Source organism: Cololabis saira, chromosome 8 (assembly GCF_033807715.1).
Source record: "Cololabis saira isolate AMF1-May2022 chromosome 8, fColSai1.1, whole genome shotgun sequence".
Lineage (NCBI taxonomy): Eukaryota > Metazoa > Chordata > Actinopteri > Beloniformes > Belonidae > Cololabis > Cololabis saira.
The window spans coordinates 20,697,861-20,720,591 of record NC_084594.1 but is presented as its reverse complement, the minus strand read 5'-3'; the positions used below and the strand labels follow the sequence as shown (position 1 = coordinate 20,720,591).

The following is a 22,731-nucleotide window of genomic DNA, read 5'->3' as shown; positions in this document are numbered from 1 at the left end:
CTAAGGACCAAACCTGTAATTAATATCTACTGTAGTTCTTGACTGTTTCAAGGGTATTTGTGCAAATTAAATGTGGACCCAGCTGGGGTTTGAAATCTGCACTGCCAAACATTTAAGAGCTTATATATCTACACCACCTGCCAGGAGCCAGCGGCTCTAAATGAAAAATTACCGGCACAAATATCAAATGTTGTTATGAGATCAAATCCACTAAAGTCTTCCAGAAAAATGAGACCAATGGCACCAACCAGCTGAGAGTGAAGCTTTGAGAAACAGACTCAGTGGCATCAGTGACTGAACGCTGCCATCTTGTGTCCATGTTTTTGATCTGGACTTGAAAAGCACCCAGCATTGAGTAAGTGGATTTAAGGCTCCATGAGTGTCAGAGGGTAATGAACAGAATCCCTCCAGGATGTAATACATCCAGCTCTCTTCGGGTGAAAGAACATCGAATGTACCTCTGCCTTTCACCCAAAGAGAGCTGGGACAGGAAAGGGTGGGTATAGGATGGATGCATGGATGGTTTAATGAAAATGGACTGAAAACCTGTTTTCAGTGTGTAAATGAACCACAATGTACAAGTCCACACTACGGGTTTGAAAGCAGAGTCCCACGCTGTCACATCAATTATTTAGAAACACAAGTATGGAACATCTTCAATGATTTATCATTTTATAGATAAATTGATATATCAACTTGTAAGTGCAACAGTCTGCTTTACTTTTACTGCTGCATGTAAAGACACTTAAATCTCCCACTAGTGAACTCCCAAAAGAAAATCTGAAAGTTTAGGGTTTTTGTTTTTGAGATAAATGTTAAGATGTAATTGTCTTAGCAAGTTAGCTAGTGAAGAAGGTTAGTGGAACCTTTTATAAATGTTTGAATCACACGATTGGTACATTGTCAATTTGTGCCATTCAGAAGCTTGGTTAAAACCTAATTATTTTAGCCTGGTTTAATTGTTTTACTTCTAAAAGGCTTATCAGAAATCTTAGAAATGGCAAAGCTTATTTTTGCAGAAATAAGCGGACATGAAAAAAATGACCCCTGATTATAGATGAAGTGAACAAACTGAGAGCTTTGCAATGATAAAACAAATGTTACTCATCTCATTCTCAAAGTTTAATTTGAGAAAAAATGTAATTTAATAATTAATTGAATTTAATTTTCATTCTGCTGTGACTTTGATTTCACATGGATGATTAGAAAATACCTAATTAAGTAATTGTGAATGATGAATATCGGTCTCTCAAATATACTTCACTACTGTTACACAACACTCAAACACTTCTGTTTTGTAACATGCAATGACTCTTTTAAGTCCCTATTTGACCTAAAGCGTATTTATACAAGATATAAGCAACTGTTTCTTAATGTGGTCCCTGAAGGCCGCTGCACTGCACGTTTGAGATGTTTCCCTACTTTGACACAACAGAATTCAAATGAACCATTAACTAGTCATCATGCGCTATACAAGTCTGTTAATGACTCATTAATTTCAATCAGGTGATACAGTAGGAAAACATTTAAAACATGCAGGACAGCAGCCTCCAAGGACCAGACTTGGAAAACACTCATGTAGGCCCATTTGAACTTTTTTGAAATATCAGGATATTATAATTTAATTCAAAATATTGCCTTTGATATTAGTCTCATAGCCCATAGAAATATTAAACACAAAACTAATAATACCAATGTTCCCAGATTGTGATATAACTGAAAATGTATGCACTCTCACTTTACAATCATTTTTAATAAAACTTCCTCTTAGAATTTGTCCATGATGTAACAACCAAAAAGCACGGCACAAAGTTTCTCTAAACAATTGGTACACTGGTGATATATATTTCAGTACAAACTCTACAATTTTCTTCAATTACATTTAATCATAAAGTTATTTCATTTATAAACAATGTTTTTTTTTCTTGGATGCCAATACAACCAGCTGGAATTCTGGCATTAATGACAAATTTTATTTCCTTTAAAATTCTTCAAAATGATACTTTGAGACCAACTCAACACCCAGTTTTTAATCAAATGAATTCAACTTAAAATACATTGAGGTCTTTGTGTTATTGGTTTAAACGCATACCTGTCAAGTTTTGGATTTAAAAATAAGGGGAATGTTACGCCACCCGCTGTCCCACCAGCCCAACTGGGGTCCAGTATTACATTTTAAGACAGGTTTACAACAAATCTAAAATATCTATCTGTCAACCACTTACAAACTAAAATTATGTGCTCAGAATATTATAGGCCAACCTTTGTTGACAATGAAATTCCCATGTATGTAATTCCTATAATAGAGCCTAAATGAAAACACAAAGGTGAATTAAAGCACATTTATTTATATTAAATATTTTCAGTTTATATACACATTGATTGTCTTCAAGTGAAACATTTACATTTTCACTCATGTGGCTCTCTGGCATTCACTGATTGATGACACAGACGCACGTTCCTTCCCCCGTGAGAGACACCAACATCGCCCATCCTGCTCATCTTTAGGAAAATAAATTCGATTTCCCATTTTTAGAGATATTAACACGAAGTTTTCGCTTTTTGGGGGCAGAAATATCTTCTCTCTCGTTACAGCCATCCATCCATCCATCCATCCATCTGATTTGTTGTTCTGAGTTTGCTCCCGTTGTCGCCTCAAACCTCGCGAGAGCTGCAACCCAGGCTACAGCAAGTGGCAGTTCTCGCGAGACTAGTGACAAGTCATTTTGGAGAGGCACAATAATGCTTTTTAAAAATTATTATATTATAAAACAGAAAATTTACGGGAAAATACTAATACGGGAGGACAGGGTAAAATACGGTAGGTTCCCGGCCAAAACGGGAGACTTGACAGGTATATTTAAACGTTACGATGCAAAACAGGTGTCAGTGTCATGGATAAAACCCACAGATTCCGTAACGTAAAAGATTAGCGGTGCCAATAACAGTCGCTAGATGGCAGCAACAATCCACACGGCAGCTGCAATCCATCGATGCTTCCAGGGGAAGAAGAACCAGTTTGAGCCCTACCTTCCTTGTTAAGGCTGATTTATGGTTCCGCGTTACACCAACGCAGAGCTTACGGCGTAGGGTACGCGGCGACGCACACCGTACGGTGCGCGTCGCCGCGTACCTTACGCCGTAGCTCTGCGTCGATTTAACGCGGTACCATAACTCAGGCTTCACATCATATGCGGTTGTAGGTGGTGCATGGTTGTAGTCCGGTTGTAGTTCCTACCATAAACTGTTGTTTGTACGCTGATTGTTAACTTACAAGGTACCACAGTCAGCCAGCGGTGTTGCAAGAAGAATTTTACTTCTGACCCGAATAGAGCAACTAAATCATTTAAAAGGTAAGTTCCCAGCTGGGAGATGCAGTTCATTTCCGGGATAATAGTTGGAATAAGGAGTTTATCTTTAAACTCCCTGTATCATGGCTCTTGTAACTCATTGCAGCTGATTTGCTATTCCCCAGCATATAAGTGCATGGAAGTTTAATCGTTTTTGTGTACATGTGCAGCTGGTCTGGGCCACTGGGCAGGTTGGGACATGTCTCTACTTGTCTGGATGATGCAGTACCCAGGACCATGTATAAATATTGTATTTATGTGTACTGTAATTAAAATCAGCTAGTAATGATTACGGTGTATGTTTTTTTTTCCCCCAGCCGGGATCATGCCAGCGAAGAGACGAGCTGCTTCTGCTGCCAAGGCTGGAGGAAAAAAGGTGAAGGAGGAACCTGAGACACCGAAGCCCAAGGATGCTTTTACCTCCACCAAAGAGGCCCTTCTGGCTGCAGGGGCGCAGAAAAAAGGCACAAGGAAGATAGATGAGCACTGCTCACTGTCATGCTCTGGAGATGTAAGGCCACATGTAACACTACAGTTTCATATAGTTTTAATTCACTTATGGAAAAAAAAAAACACACATTTGATGTTGCTCTGTATTTTTCCCTCCAGGTTTATGAGGAGTACGACTGCATGCTGAACCAAACAAACATTGGACACAACAATAATAAGTTTTACGTTATCCAAATTATTAAAGCTGACAACAAATATTACTCCTGGAACAGGTGGGGTAGAGTGGTAAGTTTGTTCCAGCATAGTCATGTCTGATGTTTTATCTTTTGTGTGTATTTATGCCAGAAGGGTTTGTAAATTAACATTTACAGCATTTAGAAAATCAGTTTCATTGTGCAATTGCACATTGGTTTAATTGTAACGATTGATATATTATTGCAATGAAGTCTGTGTGAACACCTCTGGTTATCCTGATGCCTTTCTTTTTAAAACAAAATGCCCTCAATGCCTTATCTCAATTGAATTCAGGGGGAAGTGGGACAAAGCAAATTGAACCCCTTTGATAAACCTGAGACTGCTGTTAAGGACTTTGAGAAAAAGTTTAAAGATAAGACAAAGAACAACTGGAGTGATCGGACGAACTTTGTCTCTCACCCCGGAAAGTACACCTTGATTGAAGTGGACGGAGAGCAGGATGCTGAGGTCAAGGTGATATTTCATATCTTTGGATCAGCGCGAGCTTTCAGTTCGTCAAGACAAGCCAAAAATCTTTATTATCAAACAATTAATGTTGAAGTACTTCAAACCTTGTTATATTTACTGTTATCTTCACCCAAAGCTCTGAGCATACTTTTTATTGCAGGTGGACAGTGTTGATGGAAAATTAGTCAAAGTATCAAAAAACGTCTTGCCTTGCACCCTTGATGAAGTTACACAGAAACTCATCACTCTGATTTTCAGCAATGACATGTTCAAGGAGGCGATGGAATGTATGAACTTAGGTGGGTGTCTGACGCTAAACAAATTGATTTGTGTTGTTTGCAAATGTTCATTGTCTTTAAAACAGCTGTGATGTAACATGCAAATATTTAGCTTGACTTTGAATATTGCTTGAGTTAAAGGAAATGAAGGAGATAAAAGGGAGCGTGATTGGTTCTAATGTAAATGATTAACCATCATTTGAAAGAAAGGGTGAAGTCTGAATCTCCTTATCTAAGTATTATGAACCTTAACAGTCTTCACACACTAGTTTTTCTCCCCATAACTTTTAAAAGAAACTGGAAAAATGACAAAAATGCAATGTTTGATATGTCTTTTCTTAAGACAAGCTAAACAAACAGAAAAAGGCACACCTCAGTTGTTTTGACTGTTCTGTGTTTTTCGGCTTTTCCAGACATCAAAAAGATGCCTTTGGGTAAACTCAGTAAGGTTCAGATTGCAAAGGGCTTTGAAGTTTTGGAGGAGATTGAAGCAGCTATGAACCAGAGAAGCGGAAGAGAGCGTCTGCAGGAACTTTCCTCAAAGTTCTTCACCACAGTCCCACACAATTTTGGCAGGAACAGACCGCCAACCATCGATGACAACGAGATTGTTGAGAAGAAGAAAGAAATGCTTATGGTGGGATTTTATAATTATGTTGGGAAGTGCTGTGTTTTTATGAGGTGATCTTGGTCCTAAAGTTGAATCCCTTCTGTGTGCTCTGTTAAGGTGCTGGCTGACATTGAGCTCGCTCAGACTCTGAAGTCTGAAACTGAGAAGGCTCAGGAGGAGATGATAGAGACGGTTCCTCATCCTGTAGATCAAGATTACATGTCTCTCAAATGCAATCTCACTGTACTGGATAAAAAGACAGAGACATTCAAGGTACTCTGCCTTAAGTGTAATTAATAAGTGAATACATCAGTATTATTGTTTTATGACATTTGCTGTTCTGTTGTATTTGAAGATCATAGAAAAATACCTCAAAGGAACTGAAGGTGGCTACTCCAAACCCCAAATTCTCAATGTCTGGGAAGTTGACCGAGAGAAAGAGGTATGTACTACATACATAATGATAAATAGATGCCTTAGTAATCTCAGGCTGAGATAAAGAAAATCAAAGGGCTGTGACCTAACAGGTATTTTGCATATTGCAGGGACAGCTCTTTAGTGAGCATGATCACCTGGAGAACCGCCGTCTGCTGTGGCACGGTACAAACATAGCAGTGGTGGCTGCCATCCTGAAGAGCGGCCTGAGGATAATGCCCCATTCAGGAGGCCGAGTTGGCCGCGGTGTCTATTTTGCCTCTGAAAACAGCAAGTCTGCAGGCTACGGTGAGGTTGGAAAGGCAGGTTTTTATGAAAATGATAACTGACATCTAAATGTAGTCATAGTGTTGCAACTAAATCCCTTTCTGTCATGCATTTTAGTGCGCACCTCAAATCAAACTGGAGTGATGTTTCTGAGTGAGGTAGCTCTTGGGAAAGAGCATACTATTACCAAAGATGACAGTGGCTTGAAGAAGGCTCCTGAAGGCTTTGATAGTGTGGTGGCCCGAGGCCAAGTGGAACCAGGTACAGTCTTTGTTCAGTTCATTTCTCTGTCAGGTTCCCCCTCACTGCATCGAGAGAGCTATGTGTTGTGTTCTTTTGCAGTTGAGGTGGCACTTTTATTTTGCTATGATATATTTAAAAAAATATGTGTTTCATGCTCAAATTCATATTTGTTTAGTTAATCTTTCATGTAGCACGGATGGAAAGCAAAAGCATCCGTTCATCTCCTACTGCTTATCAGGGGTCGGGTCAGGGCGAGGGGGCAGTGGCCTAAGCAGGGAAGCCCAGACTTCCCTCCCTGGGGGTATCCCAAGGTGTTCCCAGGCCAGCCGAGAGAAAGCCCCTCCACCGTGTCCAGGGTCTTCCCCAGGGTCTCTTTCCAGTGGGACATGTCCTAAAAACCTCACCCGGGAGACACCCAGGGGGCATCCTGGCCAGATGCCCGAGCCACCTCATCCGGCTCCTCTCAACCATGGTCTCGGATTTGGAGATGCTGATTCATATCTCAGCTGCTTCACAGTCTGCTGTGAATCGCTCCAGTGAGAGTTGCACGTCAACTGTGCCTAGGAATTCTGTCCATAAAAGTAATAAACAGAACTAGGGTTGTCCCGATCAGGATTTTTTAGCTCCCGATCCGATCCCGATCACTTGAGTTTGAGTATCTGCCGATCCCGATTTTTCCCGATCCGATCACTTTTTTTTTGGCTCCCGATACATTTCCGATACTTTTTCCTGATCAGATACATTTTGTCAAGGAATTAAGTAAAAAAGTAAAGTAAAAAAAAGTAAAGTAAATTAAGTAAAAAAAATGTATTGTCCATTCTCTCCAACATGGACATATTTTTTTTTTTTCACTGACTGCATCATTGGATCAAAACAAAGCTTATCAGCTCTGGTGCCACAAAATGTAGAAACATGAAATTGTAAACTAAAACAAAAAGTGCAGAATAGTGCAATAACAAAAATCAATTTCACTTCAAAAGGAGGTAGTTTACCTACTAGATTCAAAAGTTGAATGACATCCAGTCAAACTCACAATCAATAAGAAAATTAAAATACATTTTAACTTTTAACACTTTTCTTTGTTTTTAAAACTTTCAGACCGTTTATCTGAGCGTAGCCTAGCTGTTTTTAGCTCTCTGTTAGCCACGCTTCCTTCCCCTCCAGCACAAACATCTCTTCAGCCGCCGGCGCCGCCCAAAATCTTATAATAAACACACATCAACTGTCTGTATTTTTAAATACAATTATAAGACGATTTAATAATTGGTATATGTTAAAACATAGACACAGAGCAACAAGCAAACAAATAAGACGAACTTGCCTGGAGCTGCCAGCAGCTCCGCTGGTGAGCTGCAGCTGTGGGTCAGAGCGGAGCCGCCCGGCTCTTCTGGCCGCTGCAGCGACTCCGCGCTCCCCGCGCTCCCCCCGCTACCGGGCCGCGGAGTCGGAGACCAGCCGGCCGAGCCATAACAGTATGTCCCGATACTTTTTTGGCCGATCCTGATCTTTTGAAAATGACGTGATCGGCCCCGATCGATCGGCCACCCGATCGATCGGGACAACACTAAACAGAACCGCTGACAAAGGGCAGCCCTGGCGGAGTCAAACCTTCACTGGAAACGAAACTTACTTCCTGCGGGCAATGCCTACCAAGCTCTGACACCAGATGTACAGGGACCGAAGAACCTGTATAAGGGATTGTGGTACCCCATACTCCCTGCTACCTCTCACAGGAATCCTTGAGGGACACAATTGAATGCTCTCTCAGGTCCACAACCACATATAGGCAGTAGACAGCAAAAGCCCTGGAAGACAAACATGGTACTGTGCATCGTCTTCTTCTTTTTGAAGTTTTTCACTTGTGTGTTTTCAGATCCCTCCAAGGATATCACCATCACTCTGGAAGGCAAGCAGGTATCTGTGCCACAGGGGAAACCCGTCAAACAGCCACAGTTCTCCAACAGCCACTTCAGCAACAGTGAATATCTCATCTACAAAGAGAGCCAGTGTCGTCTCCGCTACCTGCTGGAGCTGAAAATGCACTGATAATTTTAACCAAAGAGATAAATCCTTTAAAAGAGATGAGCTCCTTGTCACTTGAATGTAATGGGCTTCCCAAAAGACTTGGATATGGTTTTGTCCTAGTTAATATGGATGCGGTTTTCTTTATATAATAATTGTGTAGATATTTCTACCACAATGCGTAAATGCCTCATTCCTTACTGTGCCTTATACTTGTATACGTGTCTGCTTGAATGTCCTCCTGTTGCAGACATTACCTAACTAAAATTATAATTTCTCTTACCTTTTAAGAAGATTGTGACATCTTTCTGCGCACTTACTTTATAACTGTAAAAGGCTTGATTCTGGCACATTCATGTGTTTTGAATCACCAATGTTCTCTTTACCATTTCAGTCGCTTAATTTTTAAATCAGATATCATTCCTCTGTTAAAGTGGAGCAGAGTTGACTCATGCGACTTGTATCTCATGAAAGCTGATGGACAGTTGAAAGAAAAACTCCTGAAGTCTCTTTTCTGAAGAAATGTCTTTTGAATTGTGAGATTAAGGAAATTAACTGAAGGACAGTTTCTCTTAATTAACCTCTGAGTTCAGCCAACTTGTTAAGAATCTCTTAAAAAGAAAATGTCTTGGATATTTAAAAATGGCCTGCAGAATGTGGTTGCAATTGTAACACTTGTAACAATAACAAGTACCGTGGGAGAAAATAGTAAGCTGATATTGATTTGTGTTTACAGAAGTATAAGATGCATATTGTGGCTTGTTGAAGAACAGTTACCAGTCAAATGATTTCATGAGATGTACCTACTGAAAGTAGGTCCTGAATTGTATCATCAAATGATGAAAAGCTCATGTAAAGTGAATCTTCTGGCACTGATTCTGATGCTGACATGCTGTCGCAGGATGATCTCCATTTGAAGTAAAACAGCTTCTGTATTTTTGCACAGTGATATGACTTGGGATGCATAAATAAACTGAAGTGCCCCTCTAAACGTGTCTTTCTCCTTTTAAAGACATTATTGAATTCTTTATAACTCATCTTTCAGTTTTATCAAAAGTGATGTGAGAAACATTTACAGTAATTCTACTGAATAACATTTACTTTTGACAGGTTCAACTATGTCTTTTAATTTTTTTTTATTGCTGGTGGTTACACAAAACAAATACATTAACAAACCAACATTTAAAAAGAAGAAAATAAAATAATACAGAAAAAAGAATAGAATAAATAGAAATAGAAAATAAATAAATGAAAAATATTTGAAAGAGACCGGCAAAGTGGTATAAGAAAATCTTTAAATAAGTGGGGTCGTGAATACAGGCTGAACATTTCACCGCAATTAAGAAACACTGGTTGGTGCAAATTCACTAACAACACAATGCAGTATTATTCAGAGAAGTAACCAGCACAGAACATGTCTGCTGTCTTTCTGTCCAGAAAACCTCACAGTGCTTCTGTGCAGAATTGATGAATACCTTCCTGCATGCAAAATACAACTACAGGTTATGTTTGATTCATTTCTGGACTGCGTTATGTAACAGCAGTTTGTCCGTGATACTATCAAACACGTCACTGTGTTCTGTTGCTGAGGGGATTCCTCATGTAGGTTGTGTGTATGAAACGGTTGTTCTGGCTTTTCTAGTGTATATATATATATATATATATATATATATATATATATATATATATATATATATATATATATATATATATTATATATATATATATGTATATGTATATATGATGATCCTCCTCACAATTAGACACTATCAACGTGAAACTATCAATTGCCATCTGTTCTGTTGTTACACTACAATAACAACTTGCAACTGTGGAAAGGTCTTAGACACTCTTCATGTGTCTTTATTAGAGCGTAAATGAAAAATATATTACTTTCTTAAACCTGAATAGAATGGAATTCTAATTAAAAACAACAAATTGAAAAATTAAAAAGAAATACATCTGGGAGTGGTTCAGAGGGAGGTCACACCCAATACTGACTTTTGTTTGTTATTTTGTTTTGTCTGTGTTTTTATTTTGTTTGCATACTATCTAAAGATCAATGCTGATTATTTAAAAATGTGTGAACCAACCGATGAACCTGTCCACATCTAATCACTGTATTTTGCGCTGGGAGCTTGATAATGATGGCCATTCAATTCAATTCAATTCAATTCAATTCAATTCAATTCAATTCAATTCAATTCAAGGTGAGGGTGAGGTGAGGATGTCAGTAGGCATCTACCACACATCCACACAGACAGGTGGAAGCAGCAGTGGGATGAACAGAGGATGGGACTGCAGGTCAGCATGCAGCTCCTGAAGCTCTGGCCTGCAAACGTACACAGAATGCATTGGAACTTTCATAGATCAAGACAATTGATCTCCAATACTTGCACATTGCTCTGTTTAAAAATGACTTCTGAATAACGGTCTCATTAAATATACTATAGAAATAAACAATTAGACTAAACCTGTGCATCTGGATATTAAAGCCAGAGCTGTTTTAGATTTCAGTTTTACAAAGCAGATGACAAATATATGAAGTATTAACTTTACTTCACACTTTCCTACGTTTTTTTTCCTTCTCTTTTGACTCCATAGATATGGAGGACCAAAATGGAAATAATTAAAAATAAAAGCAGGAATATATATGTATATATATATATATATATATATATATATATATATATATATATATATATATATAGTTTTTCCTTTTCCTTATACCTGCATTCCTTGCTTTTACATTCCCTCGTCTCCTCTTTTACTTTACCTTATGCATTTCTTCCTCATTATGCAAATGAGGAGGGCTGCCCTACTTGGTCCAGCTCCTGTATTGGTCAATAAATGGGAAGAAGCAGGATCATTCCCATTACAAAACAAAACATATACATTTCTTCGTGGAAATGCACGTATAGGGAAAAGGAAAAACAAAATATATATATTTCTGCTTTTATTTTTAATTATGTCAGTTTTGGTCCTCAATACATAGACACACATATAGATGCACCAGTTTAAATATGTGACTTCGAGAATTGGTGGAAAATAGGACCCAGGGAGAAATGGACTCTGACGGGGCACAGTGCAGTGTGTGTCTATTTGCAAGGGGGGGAAAAAAATCACTTTAGCACACACAACACACAGTACAATGTGTGACAGTCACTGCCATACACAGCACAGGACAAGAGTGAGGGTGTTATAAGAGGAGGGGTGAAGATAGACAAGAAAACATAATCTAGCATCTAAAACCATTATGGAATCAGTAATTTACTACAATTTAACTTGGAATATATACGATAACTTTGGAGCACCGGTGCCTGCAGCAAATCCACTTTTAGCACTTTTTAATACCTGTAATGTTCTCCTGGAGGAGTGATTGTTATACTTTCAGAAAAAGAAAAAAAAAGAAGAATTTAATTTTTTATGTGTTTATTTTTTTTTTTTTACATATATGGAGCAGGTAAAGTTCAACTGACAGCTTTTAACAGCTTAACTATTCTAAACCCCACAAACAGAGAGAGTGGATCATGGGTAAGTACCTTTTATACAAATAAACACTTTAACAGTGTATTTTCTTTTGTATTTGGTTCTGACAGTTACTTGAATTTAAATTAATTCAGAAAGTTTTGCTACACAATTAAATGTGACACACCAAGAAGCAAAATTTGAGTCAGAAACTGTTTATTTATTTAATTGCCTATTTTTTCTGTTCATGATGCTCTATCATAAATTGAAAACCAACATTGTCTTTGTATTAATCCCTTCTCATTTTGCACAACAAAGCTCCTTTATCTCTGATCCTTAAATGTTCAGATGAGTCAGACATGCAAAACATAAAAAATTAAAGAAAATAAAGAAAATCTAACTGAAGTATCTGTGCAAAACAAAGCTCATTGTCAAAGGTAGAGCGAATGAAACTATATCTTTCTGTATTTAGACAGTTTCAAAACGCCTATGAATGTATATGTTTGGACCGGAAACATTTGCATCAGTAGAGATGCAATTGCAATACATTTAATCCATTAAAATTATATTAGATAGTTTGAAAACTTCATACCTGGAGTTATCAAACCCTTTTTACATATTAAATGGAAAAATTGATGGAAGACAATGCTTGTAAAATTATTTTCCTCGCCTCTATTTGTCTGAACACCTTTTTGTATTGGATGATAATAAGAAGACACATTAAATGCTTTCTGTTTCCCCAACACAGGGAGTCCACATATGAGAACACCTGAGGCCATCTCTAAATGGAGGAAGCTGTGAAGGAATAATGGCTGACCAGACTGGCTCCATGATAGCATCTGCACCAGATGATTTAGGTCCAAATATCACCACTGACCTGTGGAGGCCTGATCCAACGGTTCCTGCCGATGTGGGCGTCGTCACAAGCTCTCAGTCGCAAATCAAAGACATATTCGGGCTGTTCTGCATGGTGACCCTGAACCTCATCGCTTTGTTGGCAAATGCTGGAGTCATTGTGGCTATAGCTCGTGCTCCTCACCTGAAAAGGTTTGCGTTTGTGTGTCACCTCTGTGCAGTGGACGTGTTGTGTGCCGTTCTCCTCATGCCTCTTGGAATCATATCCAGCTCACCATTCTTTGGCACTGTGGCGTTCACTGTTCTGGAGTGTCAGGTTTACATTTTCCTGAATGTTTTCCTTATTTGTCTGTCCATTCTCACCATCACTGCCATTAGCGTGGAGCGTTACTTCTACATTGTACACCCAATGCGTTATGAAGTCAAGATGACCATCAATATTGCTATTGGCGTCATGCTTCTTATCTGGGTGAAGTCCCTTCTCTTAGCTTTGGTTACACTGTTTGGGTGGCCAGCTTATGGTCCTCAGAGCTCCATCGCAGCATCCCACTGTTCTCTTCATGCGAGCCACAGTCGCCTGAGGCCAGTGTTTGCTGTGCTCTTCACTGTGGTTTGTTTCCTGGCTCCTGCATTGGTTATCTTCACTGTTTATTGTGGTGTGTATAGAGTAGCTCGTTCTGCAGCTTTGCAGCGAGTCCCTGCAATACCTACATGGACGAATGCAAGCCCTGGCAAGGATCGCTCAGACTCTATCAACAGCCAGACTACCATGATCACCACTGCCCGCACTCTGCCCCAGAGACTCTCTCCAGAGAGGGCCTTCAGCGGAGGCAAAGCTGCCCTTACATTGGTATTCATCGTGGGCCAGTTCTTAGTTTGTTGGTTGCCCTACTTCATCTTCCACCTGCAAATGTCTCTGACAGGCTCCATGCAGAGCCCAGGGGACTTGGAGGAGACAGTGAACTGGCTCGCCTACACCTCTTTTGCAGTTAACCCGTTCTTCTACGGCCTCTTGAACAGACAAATCAGAGACGAGTTGGTGAAATTTCGACGTTGCTGCCTGACCCAGCCTGTGGAGATTGGGGCATCCAGCCATGAGGGTTCATTTCAGGAAAACTTCCTTCAGTTTATTCATAGAACCAGCAGCGCTGCTGAAACTCATTCAAGCTCTACTAACTCCAGCCCCAGAAATACAATGGACCGGGCAAATGAGATCCCTGGACAAATACCTGAGCAGAATGCTTAGGCTATGAATACCAATGACGGACTGCTCTGTTAATATGCAGACTGAATCATTTTTAATGTGTGTGGGCAGTAAAGAAGCATATGTAATAAATGATGCATTTTACATGGTGTATATTTATTTTCCAACAATTGACCTAATTTTGATGATGTTTATAGAAAATCTTTCATAAAAGTGTAAGTCTAGGCTGTAACTGCAATAACAAAGCCTTGTTTGTATGGATATTATTGCATTCAGATTACTTGAACTTGTACTTCATGTGACTATGAGTTGACTCCGCTATTATTTTTCATGTGAATAACAATAAACTTGAATATAATACACAATATGCTTGCATGAGCAGTGTTCAAATGTTCATGGTTCTGAATACAAATGTTGCCCAGCAGTTGTTCTTCATATTAAAAGAATAATTGAATTAACAGTAGTGCTCATATCGTGAAATTACCTGCTGTTTGTGCTCACTGTACCTCGCTGAATAGCAGGGACGACACCTCAGAGCTCCTGCGAGCAAAAGATATGCTGATGGATGGTTCATGTCATCTGTCCCTGTTGTCTTGGAGATTGAGTGAACCGGTGTCTCACACGGCAACAACAGCCTTGTGCTTTGATGTATGTTTCTGCATTTGTTTCCTGAGGTAGTCTGCTAGTTGAAATGCAGAATGTAGCCTCTAAGTTCAGACAGTGTGTCATTTACATATGAGCAGAAGCAAAAGGTGGATGGCATAAGTCCCAGGGAATATGGAGCAGTATGATAGTGACAAGGTGAGGTGGAGATAGTGAAAGTACAAAGGAAATCACTACTCACCATTGATAATGTGCCAAGAAGGGTAACAAAGTGCAATTTTATGGCCTCTAATGTTTGTATTAGTCTTTCATGAAGGGCGGGAAAGGCAGAATAGTGTGGTTACAGTAAATGATAACAGACACCATTTTGCCACATGGCTGTCACTTACTGAAGCATAGACTTCTCTTACGTGATAGTGGTTGTGTATTTAACCCCAGGGGGAAATCTGCCCCTCTACTTATTGACGCTCATAAACAAAAGCAGGTACATGTAAGACTTTCTCAGTAATACAACAGCATGGACGCTCTGTAATCAAATAATGGTTGCGACACAGATAGTACAAACCACAGAAGGTGAATAATCAGAAGATCTTTTTAGTATTTTATGCTTATTCAACCAGAATCAGAAACACATACATTTACACACACACACACACACACACACACACACACACACACACACACACACACACACATATATATATATATATATATATATATATATATATATAAACATACAGATATTCATACATATAATACACTTTAACTTTATGAAAATGAACTTTATGCTCTTACACGCATTAAATTGGAATAAAATACTTTTGCTCATGAAACGATTGTAAATGAAATAAGAATAAAAAAAGAGGAACTTTTTTGAAAAGAAAATAATTCCAACTTTTTGAGTGACTGTAAAAACAAAAAGGAAACTACAAGTACATATCTTTGCCAACAGAGTGCGCCAAATGCTTGTAAAATTATTTTTCCTCGCCTCTATTTGTCTGAACACCTTTGACAAGACTCTCCGTTAACGTTCATATGGGTCTGAAATAAAATATATTAAATTAAATTAATTGTATTATTTTAATTGATAACTCAGGAGGCCTCTCAGTGGCTTAGTGGTTCGTGCCTTTGTCTCCCAGCAGAACAAATCCTGGTTGGCGCTTATCTTTGGGTCTGGAGTCTGGACTGCCTCCCTCGCAGTCCAAAAACGTCTGTTTGGCTCCTCGGTGAGAGCACGTGTGTGTCTGTGTGCAGGCCAGCTGACAGTCTTGCCTGAGCCCCGGACAAAATAATCTAACTACTAAATACTAGTGCAAAAGGGGCGCCCCTTTTGCACTAGTATCACTTCAGCTCGGTTCTACCCGTTTTGCGCTTTTGCATTAGGGCTGAGACGGGTAGAGCCGCTCCAAGCCGATACCTTTTTCTGTAACCATTTCAGTGAGGTTCTATAGCGGGCTGAGCAGGGACTATTTCTGAGGTCACCACCCTCCTCGCCACTGATTGGTCGGGGGGCGGGGACGTCAAACGTTTGAATCAGGGAGTCAGCGCGAGGCGACTCGCGGCTCGCAGCAATTTTATTATAAAGCGCAAAACGTCTGTTTGGTGATCCAACTCTGAGGTGCAGATGTTCATAAACCTGGTGGCTGTCGAGAAAAAATTAAAAAAGCGATGTAGACGGGCTGTTTTTTTCTCAGCCGCTCGCGGCTCCAACTGATTTCTGATCAGCGCCGACATGAACAAAGCGGTTGCGCAATCGAGTACGTCACAGCAGCTTCACCCCAACCTGCCCACTTCTCCCCTGGCAGTGCGAAAACACACGGGGACAAACGGGAAGAGCCGCGACGAGCCGAGTCGGGCTAAGGTGGTACTAATGCAAAAGCGCCGGGGCCCTGCGCCCGGATCTCTCCTTCTCCCTCTTCTTATCCTTCTGCTCTTCAGGTTTTTATACAAGCTAATGGACGGTAACATTAGAGCTAGCCAGTTAGGTTAAGTTACAAGGTTGGTAAACGTTGGCTGTGCTGTTTCTTACCTTGCTCTACGCTGACTTTATTAATTCCAGCTTCACCGTCACCACCCTTTTTAAAATATTTGTGTAGAGAATCTCTGAGGCCTCTATTTTCTTCTTCTCCTTTCTCTTCTTTTCTGAGCACCGGACTTGTGCTGACCGAACATTTTGACCATTCTAATGGTTGAATTAAATGATAACATCAAATTTTGATCAGCGGCCAAACCATTTTTGTGTTGGGGTGGGGGGGGTTCTTGACCACAAAGACAATTACGAAGAAAACAAATAACAAGCTTTTATGTAACTCAAATACTACATATTTTGAAACATTTTGAAAAATGATTCCATAATTTAATGAGAATATATATATATATTTTTTTTTCAGTTCTGGGCCCCCCCTTCCTACCCTGGGCCCGGGACAACAGACCCGTTTGACCCCCCCCCCCCATCGGCGGGCGTGTCTGTGTGTGTGGTTGCTTGTTCATAAGTAACTCTGGGAAGGATTGACAACCTCCCCTGCGTGTGCACCCCTGCGTGTGCACCCCTGCGTGTGCACCCTTATGAGAGCTGGGGTAGGCTCCAGCAGAGCCCCGTCACCCTGAATAGGAATAAGCAGGTATAGATGATGAGTGGATGATATCTCAGGACCATGAATATTGATAAGGTTGATACCATCTCAGACTGCTGTGTGTCAGTGGAATATCGAACAGCCTGTGACAAAAAGTATATTAGAAAACAAATAAAGAGCAGACATGGATATTTCCTCTAACTGTATGTAGGCGCAATTTATTGATTTAATCTTTACTGGAAGGGATAAAGGATATTGCTGGTTTAGCACAAGATTAAAGTAAATTAAATTGGGTGAAAAGGTTGGTTGTTGTTTCTCTGGACCTTGTTTTTGCTGATAGCAGCTTAGAGAAGGAAAGAGTGTCAAGGAAAACCTCCCAGTGCCACAAAACATGCAAAGCAATATGATGAAATTGGGAAACGATAAAGGCAGCAACATGAGAAAAAAGATACATTTGATAAAGCTGATTCATATTCCGTTTTTTCCTGAAAGATACCTACTATTTGTGTGCTTGAAACAAATGCGTAAAGTATCTAATCTGATACTTCATACAATATTTGGCTCCCATAGACAGTTTGAAGGGCTCGGTCTGCGTTACATGTACCAGCTGAGCTAATTAGGACAGCTCTAGGGAGAAACTACTGACTTATTGAACACTGTTAAATATATAGCCAAAAGCGAGCTAAATCTATATTGGTCTGATGAAAGGATTGTATGAGAATTACTTCTGCTGATCATCATCACTTACATTGTTAAAAGGGATCCTTATTTTATTCCATGAATGATACAAATTTGGATATTTCTGATGTAGGTATAAATGACACTACACAGCCAATAAAGGCACTCCCCAGGAAGGGTCAAGGCAGTCATCAGTGCACTATGTTCCACCTGGGTGTCAGCGACAGGCCGGCCATGCTCCAGCTGCAGCTGCTCATCTAGCATGCTCCCAGTGATAGCAGGCCAGGACACGGCTCAGCAAAGTGGAAATGGAGGACCAGAGATTAAAAGGCAGGAGGCCATCAGAGGAAATGATGGAGGTAACGGTGGATGTGGAGTCTGAAGATCAGGATATCAACTACAGTAACTCGAGGCCTCGGATTCACGACAGGGATCCCAAAAGAGTCAACAGCAATCTAAAGGTAAACATAGGGCATGACTGGTTTGAGCACATAAACTGAACCAGAGCAAAATGTGCTATGGCATCATTTACCGTTTTGATCTGGAGTTTCTAAATACATCAGTAAAACAAACCTTCTATCCCTCTTTTTCTTCTTTATTGAACTACGTTGATGCAAACTGTTTTATAAAAGTATCAGTCATGACCATGCAAACTTTATAGACTCGATGAGTGTCTTGATGATCACATCTTCTCAGTAGTTAAAGAGAGGTATTTCATTCTTTATGTGCAGGTTATCCATCAGCTCCTTCATTGAAATCCTTCCCACTATGTGTTTTTGTTTGTGTGCATCCTGAGGTTATGTTTGAGGACGTGATCGCAGAGCCCCCTTCTGTGCGGAGCTTTGATAAAGTGTGGTTGTGGAGCAACGCCCTGTTTGAGGTGTCCAGACTGTGGTGCTATCGCCTCGTGTCCCTCCTGCTCGCAGTGCCGGTGTCGCTGGCAGCAGGGCTTCTCTTTGCTGCACTCAGCTGCCTTCACATCTGGTGAGACTATAAACAATACTGACCTGAGCTTAACATATATTACAGGCAACAAGAATCTACTAAATATTTGCTGGTGAATAAGGATTATTTTGTAAAAGAAGCTGCATTTTCTTGTGGACAACGCTCATAGAGATGTGTTAAATGAGCTAATGTTTTGGTTCTCCTCTGGTGTCCTTCCAGGGTCATCATGCCCTGTCTGCAGCTCCTTCTCATCAACATGCACTGGGTCCGGACTGTGTGGGCCAGCATACTGAACATTTTCATCAGCCCCTTCTTTACCAGTGTTGGAAAGTGCTGCGGGGAAATCACTATCCATCTGAAAAATGATGAGCACACACACAAATAAATGTTTAAACTGTGTGTAAAAGATTTATACAGAAGGTATAAGAAGAAAAAAAAGATAATAGATTAACAGCTTTGATCATTTCTTAACTGTCTGGCATTGCTGTGCACCTGTCACATGTATGGTATAGTGACATCTAAACTAAGTTTTTCATTTTGTAATGATGCAAATAACTTCTAAACATTTTTCTGTCAAACCAGGACGTGACAAAGCTGGAAAATAAGCTTATCTTCATGTTTTAACGCAAAAATATATAAACATGTCATGGTGGAAAGAAAATGTAAAACAGTAAGAAATTCTCCACCTCGAAACTTAAATTTAAATAGACTAACCGTCCTTAAGGACGCTGGCTGAGCTGCTTAGCATTTGGGGAAAGATGGACGTATTTCTGTAACAGGAGTTTTACTGAACAACCAACACTGCAGATACGGTGAATAAAAGTGTTACCTGTGTGTCTCTTCTCTTCTTCTTCTTCTTCTTGACTTTGACAGGATTTGGTCGTGGCCCTTCATCCAACACACCCAGTATTGCATTTAAACATATTTCAAAAATCTGTGTTGTGTGTGTTAGGTTTTCAGAGCTGATTACCGTAATTGTTAATTTAATTCATTTAATGAATTTCCCTTAAAGCAGCACAACGTAACTTTCAGCTTTTGTTGAGTTTGGCGTCTCCTTTGGACAAAAGCGGTAGTGCTTTACCAGTAGTGTGGAAGGGTTCCTACCATGCACCTCAAAGTTACATAGTGCCAGTGAAGGCGATACAGACCCCTCAGACCATGACAGAGGTGTCATTAAACCTGTTGGAAGTTGATGTATCATCACAATGACTCTGGAAATATTATATTAAGGTGGAAAAGTTACGTAGTGTCGCTTTAACGAAGTATGTTTTAATTGAAGTTGAATTATAATTGATATCACTTTTGCAATCTCTTCTTATGAATAGTCATAAAATCTTTTTTGTTTAATTTTTCAAAACAAGGATTTGAATATTTTTGCTCTTGTAGCTAAAATTACTCAATTCAAGGAATCTGGAGGAATTTTGGTGTGTAAAGGACAACGGCACCAACCTCAGCTGGACATCCGATGGGATTGCGTTAAACACTACCATTTATCAGAACCTGATACAATCACATGAAAAATGAATTACTTTGTGAAACCTTTTATCAAGTGGTACAATACAACTTAAAGATTCCCAATGCAAAAAAAAAATAAAGAAATGCTTTTGAAACTCGGCCAGAGATATCGCTGGAATCTTGAGGCTGGCAGGCATGTAAAATGGACCACCACAGTAAAAACGTCTGCTGCTGTGAGATGACTTATTACTCCCAGAGGTGCATTTCTACGTACCTCATCAAATAAAGTTACATAAAGCCGTACATTTATGCATAATTAGGCATGTGTTTATTTGTGTGGTAGCTGGATTGCAATGTACAATTCACAACTTATCTGAGCTGTGAATTAGGGGCTAAGAGAGAGAGCACAGTGACTTAGTTTGAAGATAATATGGTGTGTTGTGTTGTTAACAATGGACGGCTACCGGGGGGGGGCAGGAGCAAAGCTGAACAGCCCCTGACCTTAGCTGGCAGCATCCACCTTCACCCCAGGCTGAAGACCCCCAGCAAACACTATTGAAGACTTGTGACTGACAGCCTTTGCCCATGGGTGGGAGCCAGCGGTTGGAGCGTCTTCAGCCAGCTGCATCAGATGAGCATGGCAGGCTGGTCGGAGTCTGCTGCTGCAAAGATGACGTCCCCCACCGGTATGAAAACCACTCTTCAGAAGTTGTGTGAGTGACATCACAGAGGGGGTTCATCCAGTTGTATTTATACCGCCTGCGCCTGCCAGCAGAGACAATGTGTGGTGATTTTTTAAATGAAAAACATAAAAAAAGGAAAGAAAAAGGGGACACTGCACTGTTGCACACTGTATCATGGTAAACATTAAGATAAAACTTTCAATTCTTCCTATTTTCAGCTTTTTTTGTATATCATCCCACCTTTTTCTCTTGTAGTGTTGAATTACTCATTTCAGCCCCTCCCCTTTTTAATGAAACATGAGTGGTCTTTCTCAAACACTCTAATTTCTTGTTTTTTTAGGCATTTCTCAAAAAGTTCCTATGCTCAAGACTGCTAAATTAAATTGATTGCATTTACACAGTACTTTTCTTGTCATTTTGATCACTAAAAGCACTTTTGCTTCTTCTTCTTTTTTTTTTTTTTTTTACAACACAGAAGGACTTTTTCAAATTTGCTGAAAACATTAACAATTTTTAACCGACAAATCTAACTTTTAAGCTTGGAAAGTGGAGATCCATAATGAGCTGCCTGTATCGAAGGGAGTGAAACTTATTAGACGAAGACACTCGTGCCAAGGTGCCAAGATGAGTTAAACAAAAGAACATATATTATATTATAGGAAGAACAACATCCAACTTCATCAAAATGAGGAATAATTTCTTCTTTTTTTTAAAACCTAGTCCTTTAAAATACTGACTTTATTAAGCACTATTGTGCACATGAAACATAGCCAGCAATTCTCTTGACAGGGAAACATTAAAATTATTTTCTAAATAATCTGAGAGGGTGATATGTCTCAGCCTATTGCGCCCCATTTGACTCTAAATACAGCTCTGAGGGGCCCGTGTGTCTGCTTACATTTACGAGACTATATGAGCCAGTGCAGCCTCTGCTTACTGTATTGATATCCATGGTTACTGAGGCATGTCCACCACGACTCCACGACTGCAGAGCTATTTCTACCCTCCTGCTTGCATGTTTGCATGTTCCCCCTTCACAACCACGCCAAGAATAGTCGTCTAATTGGCCTGGACCACTACTGAATGCACTCTGATCTCATTCCACCTCTCCCTCCTCATCTCTGTCTCTGCTACCCGGGAACTGGGACAAGGAATCCACGCTCGGGAGTAACGCTTCCTGTGCTTATTTAACACCTAACTGGTCAAGACAAATACCAGCAGAGAGCTGGGGTGTGCTGAGCTTTGGTGCCACATTTAATAGGGTCTGCCTGTGCACCACCTCGCTCTTTATTTGGCAGCTCCACTGTAGTTTGTTTATACAGAAGGCTGATATAGAAAGTTATGATTGATAGCAACAACTGCACAGCTTAAGGAAGACTGGAGACTGGCTTTTATTTTGAAAGATGTTTGAATTTTCTTGTTTCACCACTGGTAAAGTCCACAAAATCTCCTAGGAGGTATGTTAAATATTTTGTTTAGGAATGTCCACACTAATCTGTTATGGGGTTTTGTCACATACGAACATGAAAATCAGTCCCTCCAAATGAATCATCAGTGAAGGTGATAAACTGTTCTTCAATCAATTAATTTGTTAAAAGGATATAAGATATTCAGCCTTCTCTGAACAATATCAAAGTCCAGATCGCTATGATCTATCATCATTTACTCGTGAATACAACCAAAAGTCTCCTCGAATGAGGTTCAGTCATAAGACTGAAGTTGCAGTTGCAGCCAGAGTATTTGGGTGTGTTGGTGCCTACTGCCTCACTCTGAAGTGGAAGTTAGTGCCACCGTGCAAACCCAGCCCAGTTCGGCCCAACAACTCCATGTGAAATACGACACAACTTTGGGTTCTCCTTTAAGGCATTCCTTTTCTGTCTGTGTTCATTACATTGTGTGCATGCGCATGA

The 22,731-nt window shown here is 40.0% G+C and overlaps 3 protein-coding genes across 4 annotated transcripts; all 3 read left to right on the top strand.

Moving 5' to 3' along the window:
• The first annotated feature begins 3,191 nt into the window (after positions 1–3,191).
• Positions 3,192–9,348, top strand: parp3 (poly (ADP-ribose) polymerase family, member 3). 2 transcript variants are annotated; one of them, XM_061727114.1, is made up of 11 exons: positions 3,192–3,353; positions 3,668–3,861; positions 3,960–4,085; positions 4,329–4,502; positions 4,663–4,801; positions 5,194–5,417; positions 5,508–5,663; positions 5,746–5,832; positions 5,936–6,113; positions 6,210–6,353; positions 8,209–9,348. In XM_061727114.1, the coding sequence occupies exons 2-11, from the start codon at positions 3,676–3,678 to the stop codon at positions 8,379–8,381; spliced, it is 1,587 nt and encodes a 528-aa protein (XP_061583098.1). In that variant the 5' UTR covers positions 3,192–3,353; positions 3,668–3,675; the 3' UTR covers positions 8,382–9,348. The 2 variants fall into 2 exon arrangements, with proteins under 2 accessions (XP_061583098.1, XP_061583096.1); XM_061727112.1 differs by having other exon boundaries at positions 4,329–4,508.
• A 2,190-nt stretch (positions 9,349–11,538) lies between these two features.
• On the top strand, positions 11,539–14,217 carry gpr61l (G protein-coupled receptor 61-like). Its single transcript, XM_061728501.1, has 2 exons — positions 11,539–11,891; positions 12,574–14,217. The coding sequence occupies exon 2, from the start codon at positions 12,634–12,636 to the stop codon at positions 13,924–13,926; it is 1,293 nt and encodes a 430-aa protein (XP_061584485.1). The 5' UTR covers positions 11,539–11,891; positions 12,574–12,633; the 3' UTR covers positions 13,927–14,217.
• A 3,726-nt stretch (positions 14,218–17,943) lies between these two features.
• LOC133449354 (caveolin-2-like) lies at positions 17,944–19,517 on the top strand. The gene is made up of 3 exons (XM_061728500.1): positions 17,944–18,199; positions 18,535–18,722; positions 18,903–19,517. Exons 1-3 carry the CDS (start codon positions 18,047–18,049, stop codon positions 19,066–19,068), a joined length of 507 nt encoding a protein of 168 aa, XP_061584484.1. The 5' UTR covers positions 17,944–18,046; the 3' UTR covers positions 19,069–19,517.
• The last annotated feature ends 3,214 nt before the right edge of the window (positions 19,518–22,731 follow it).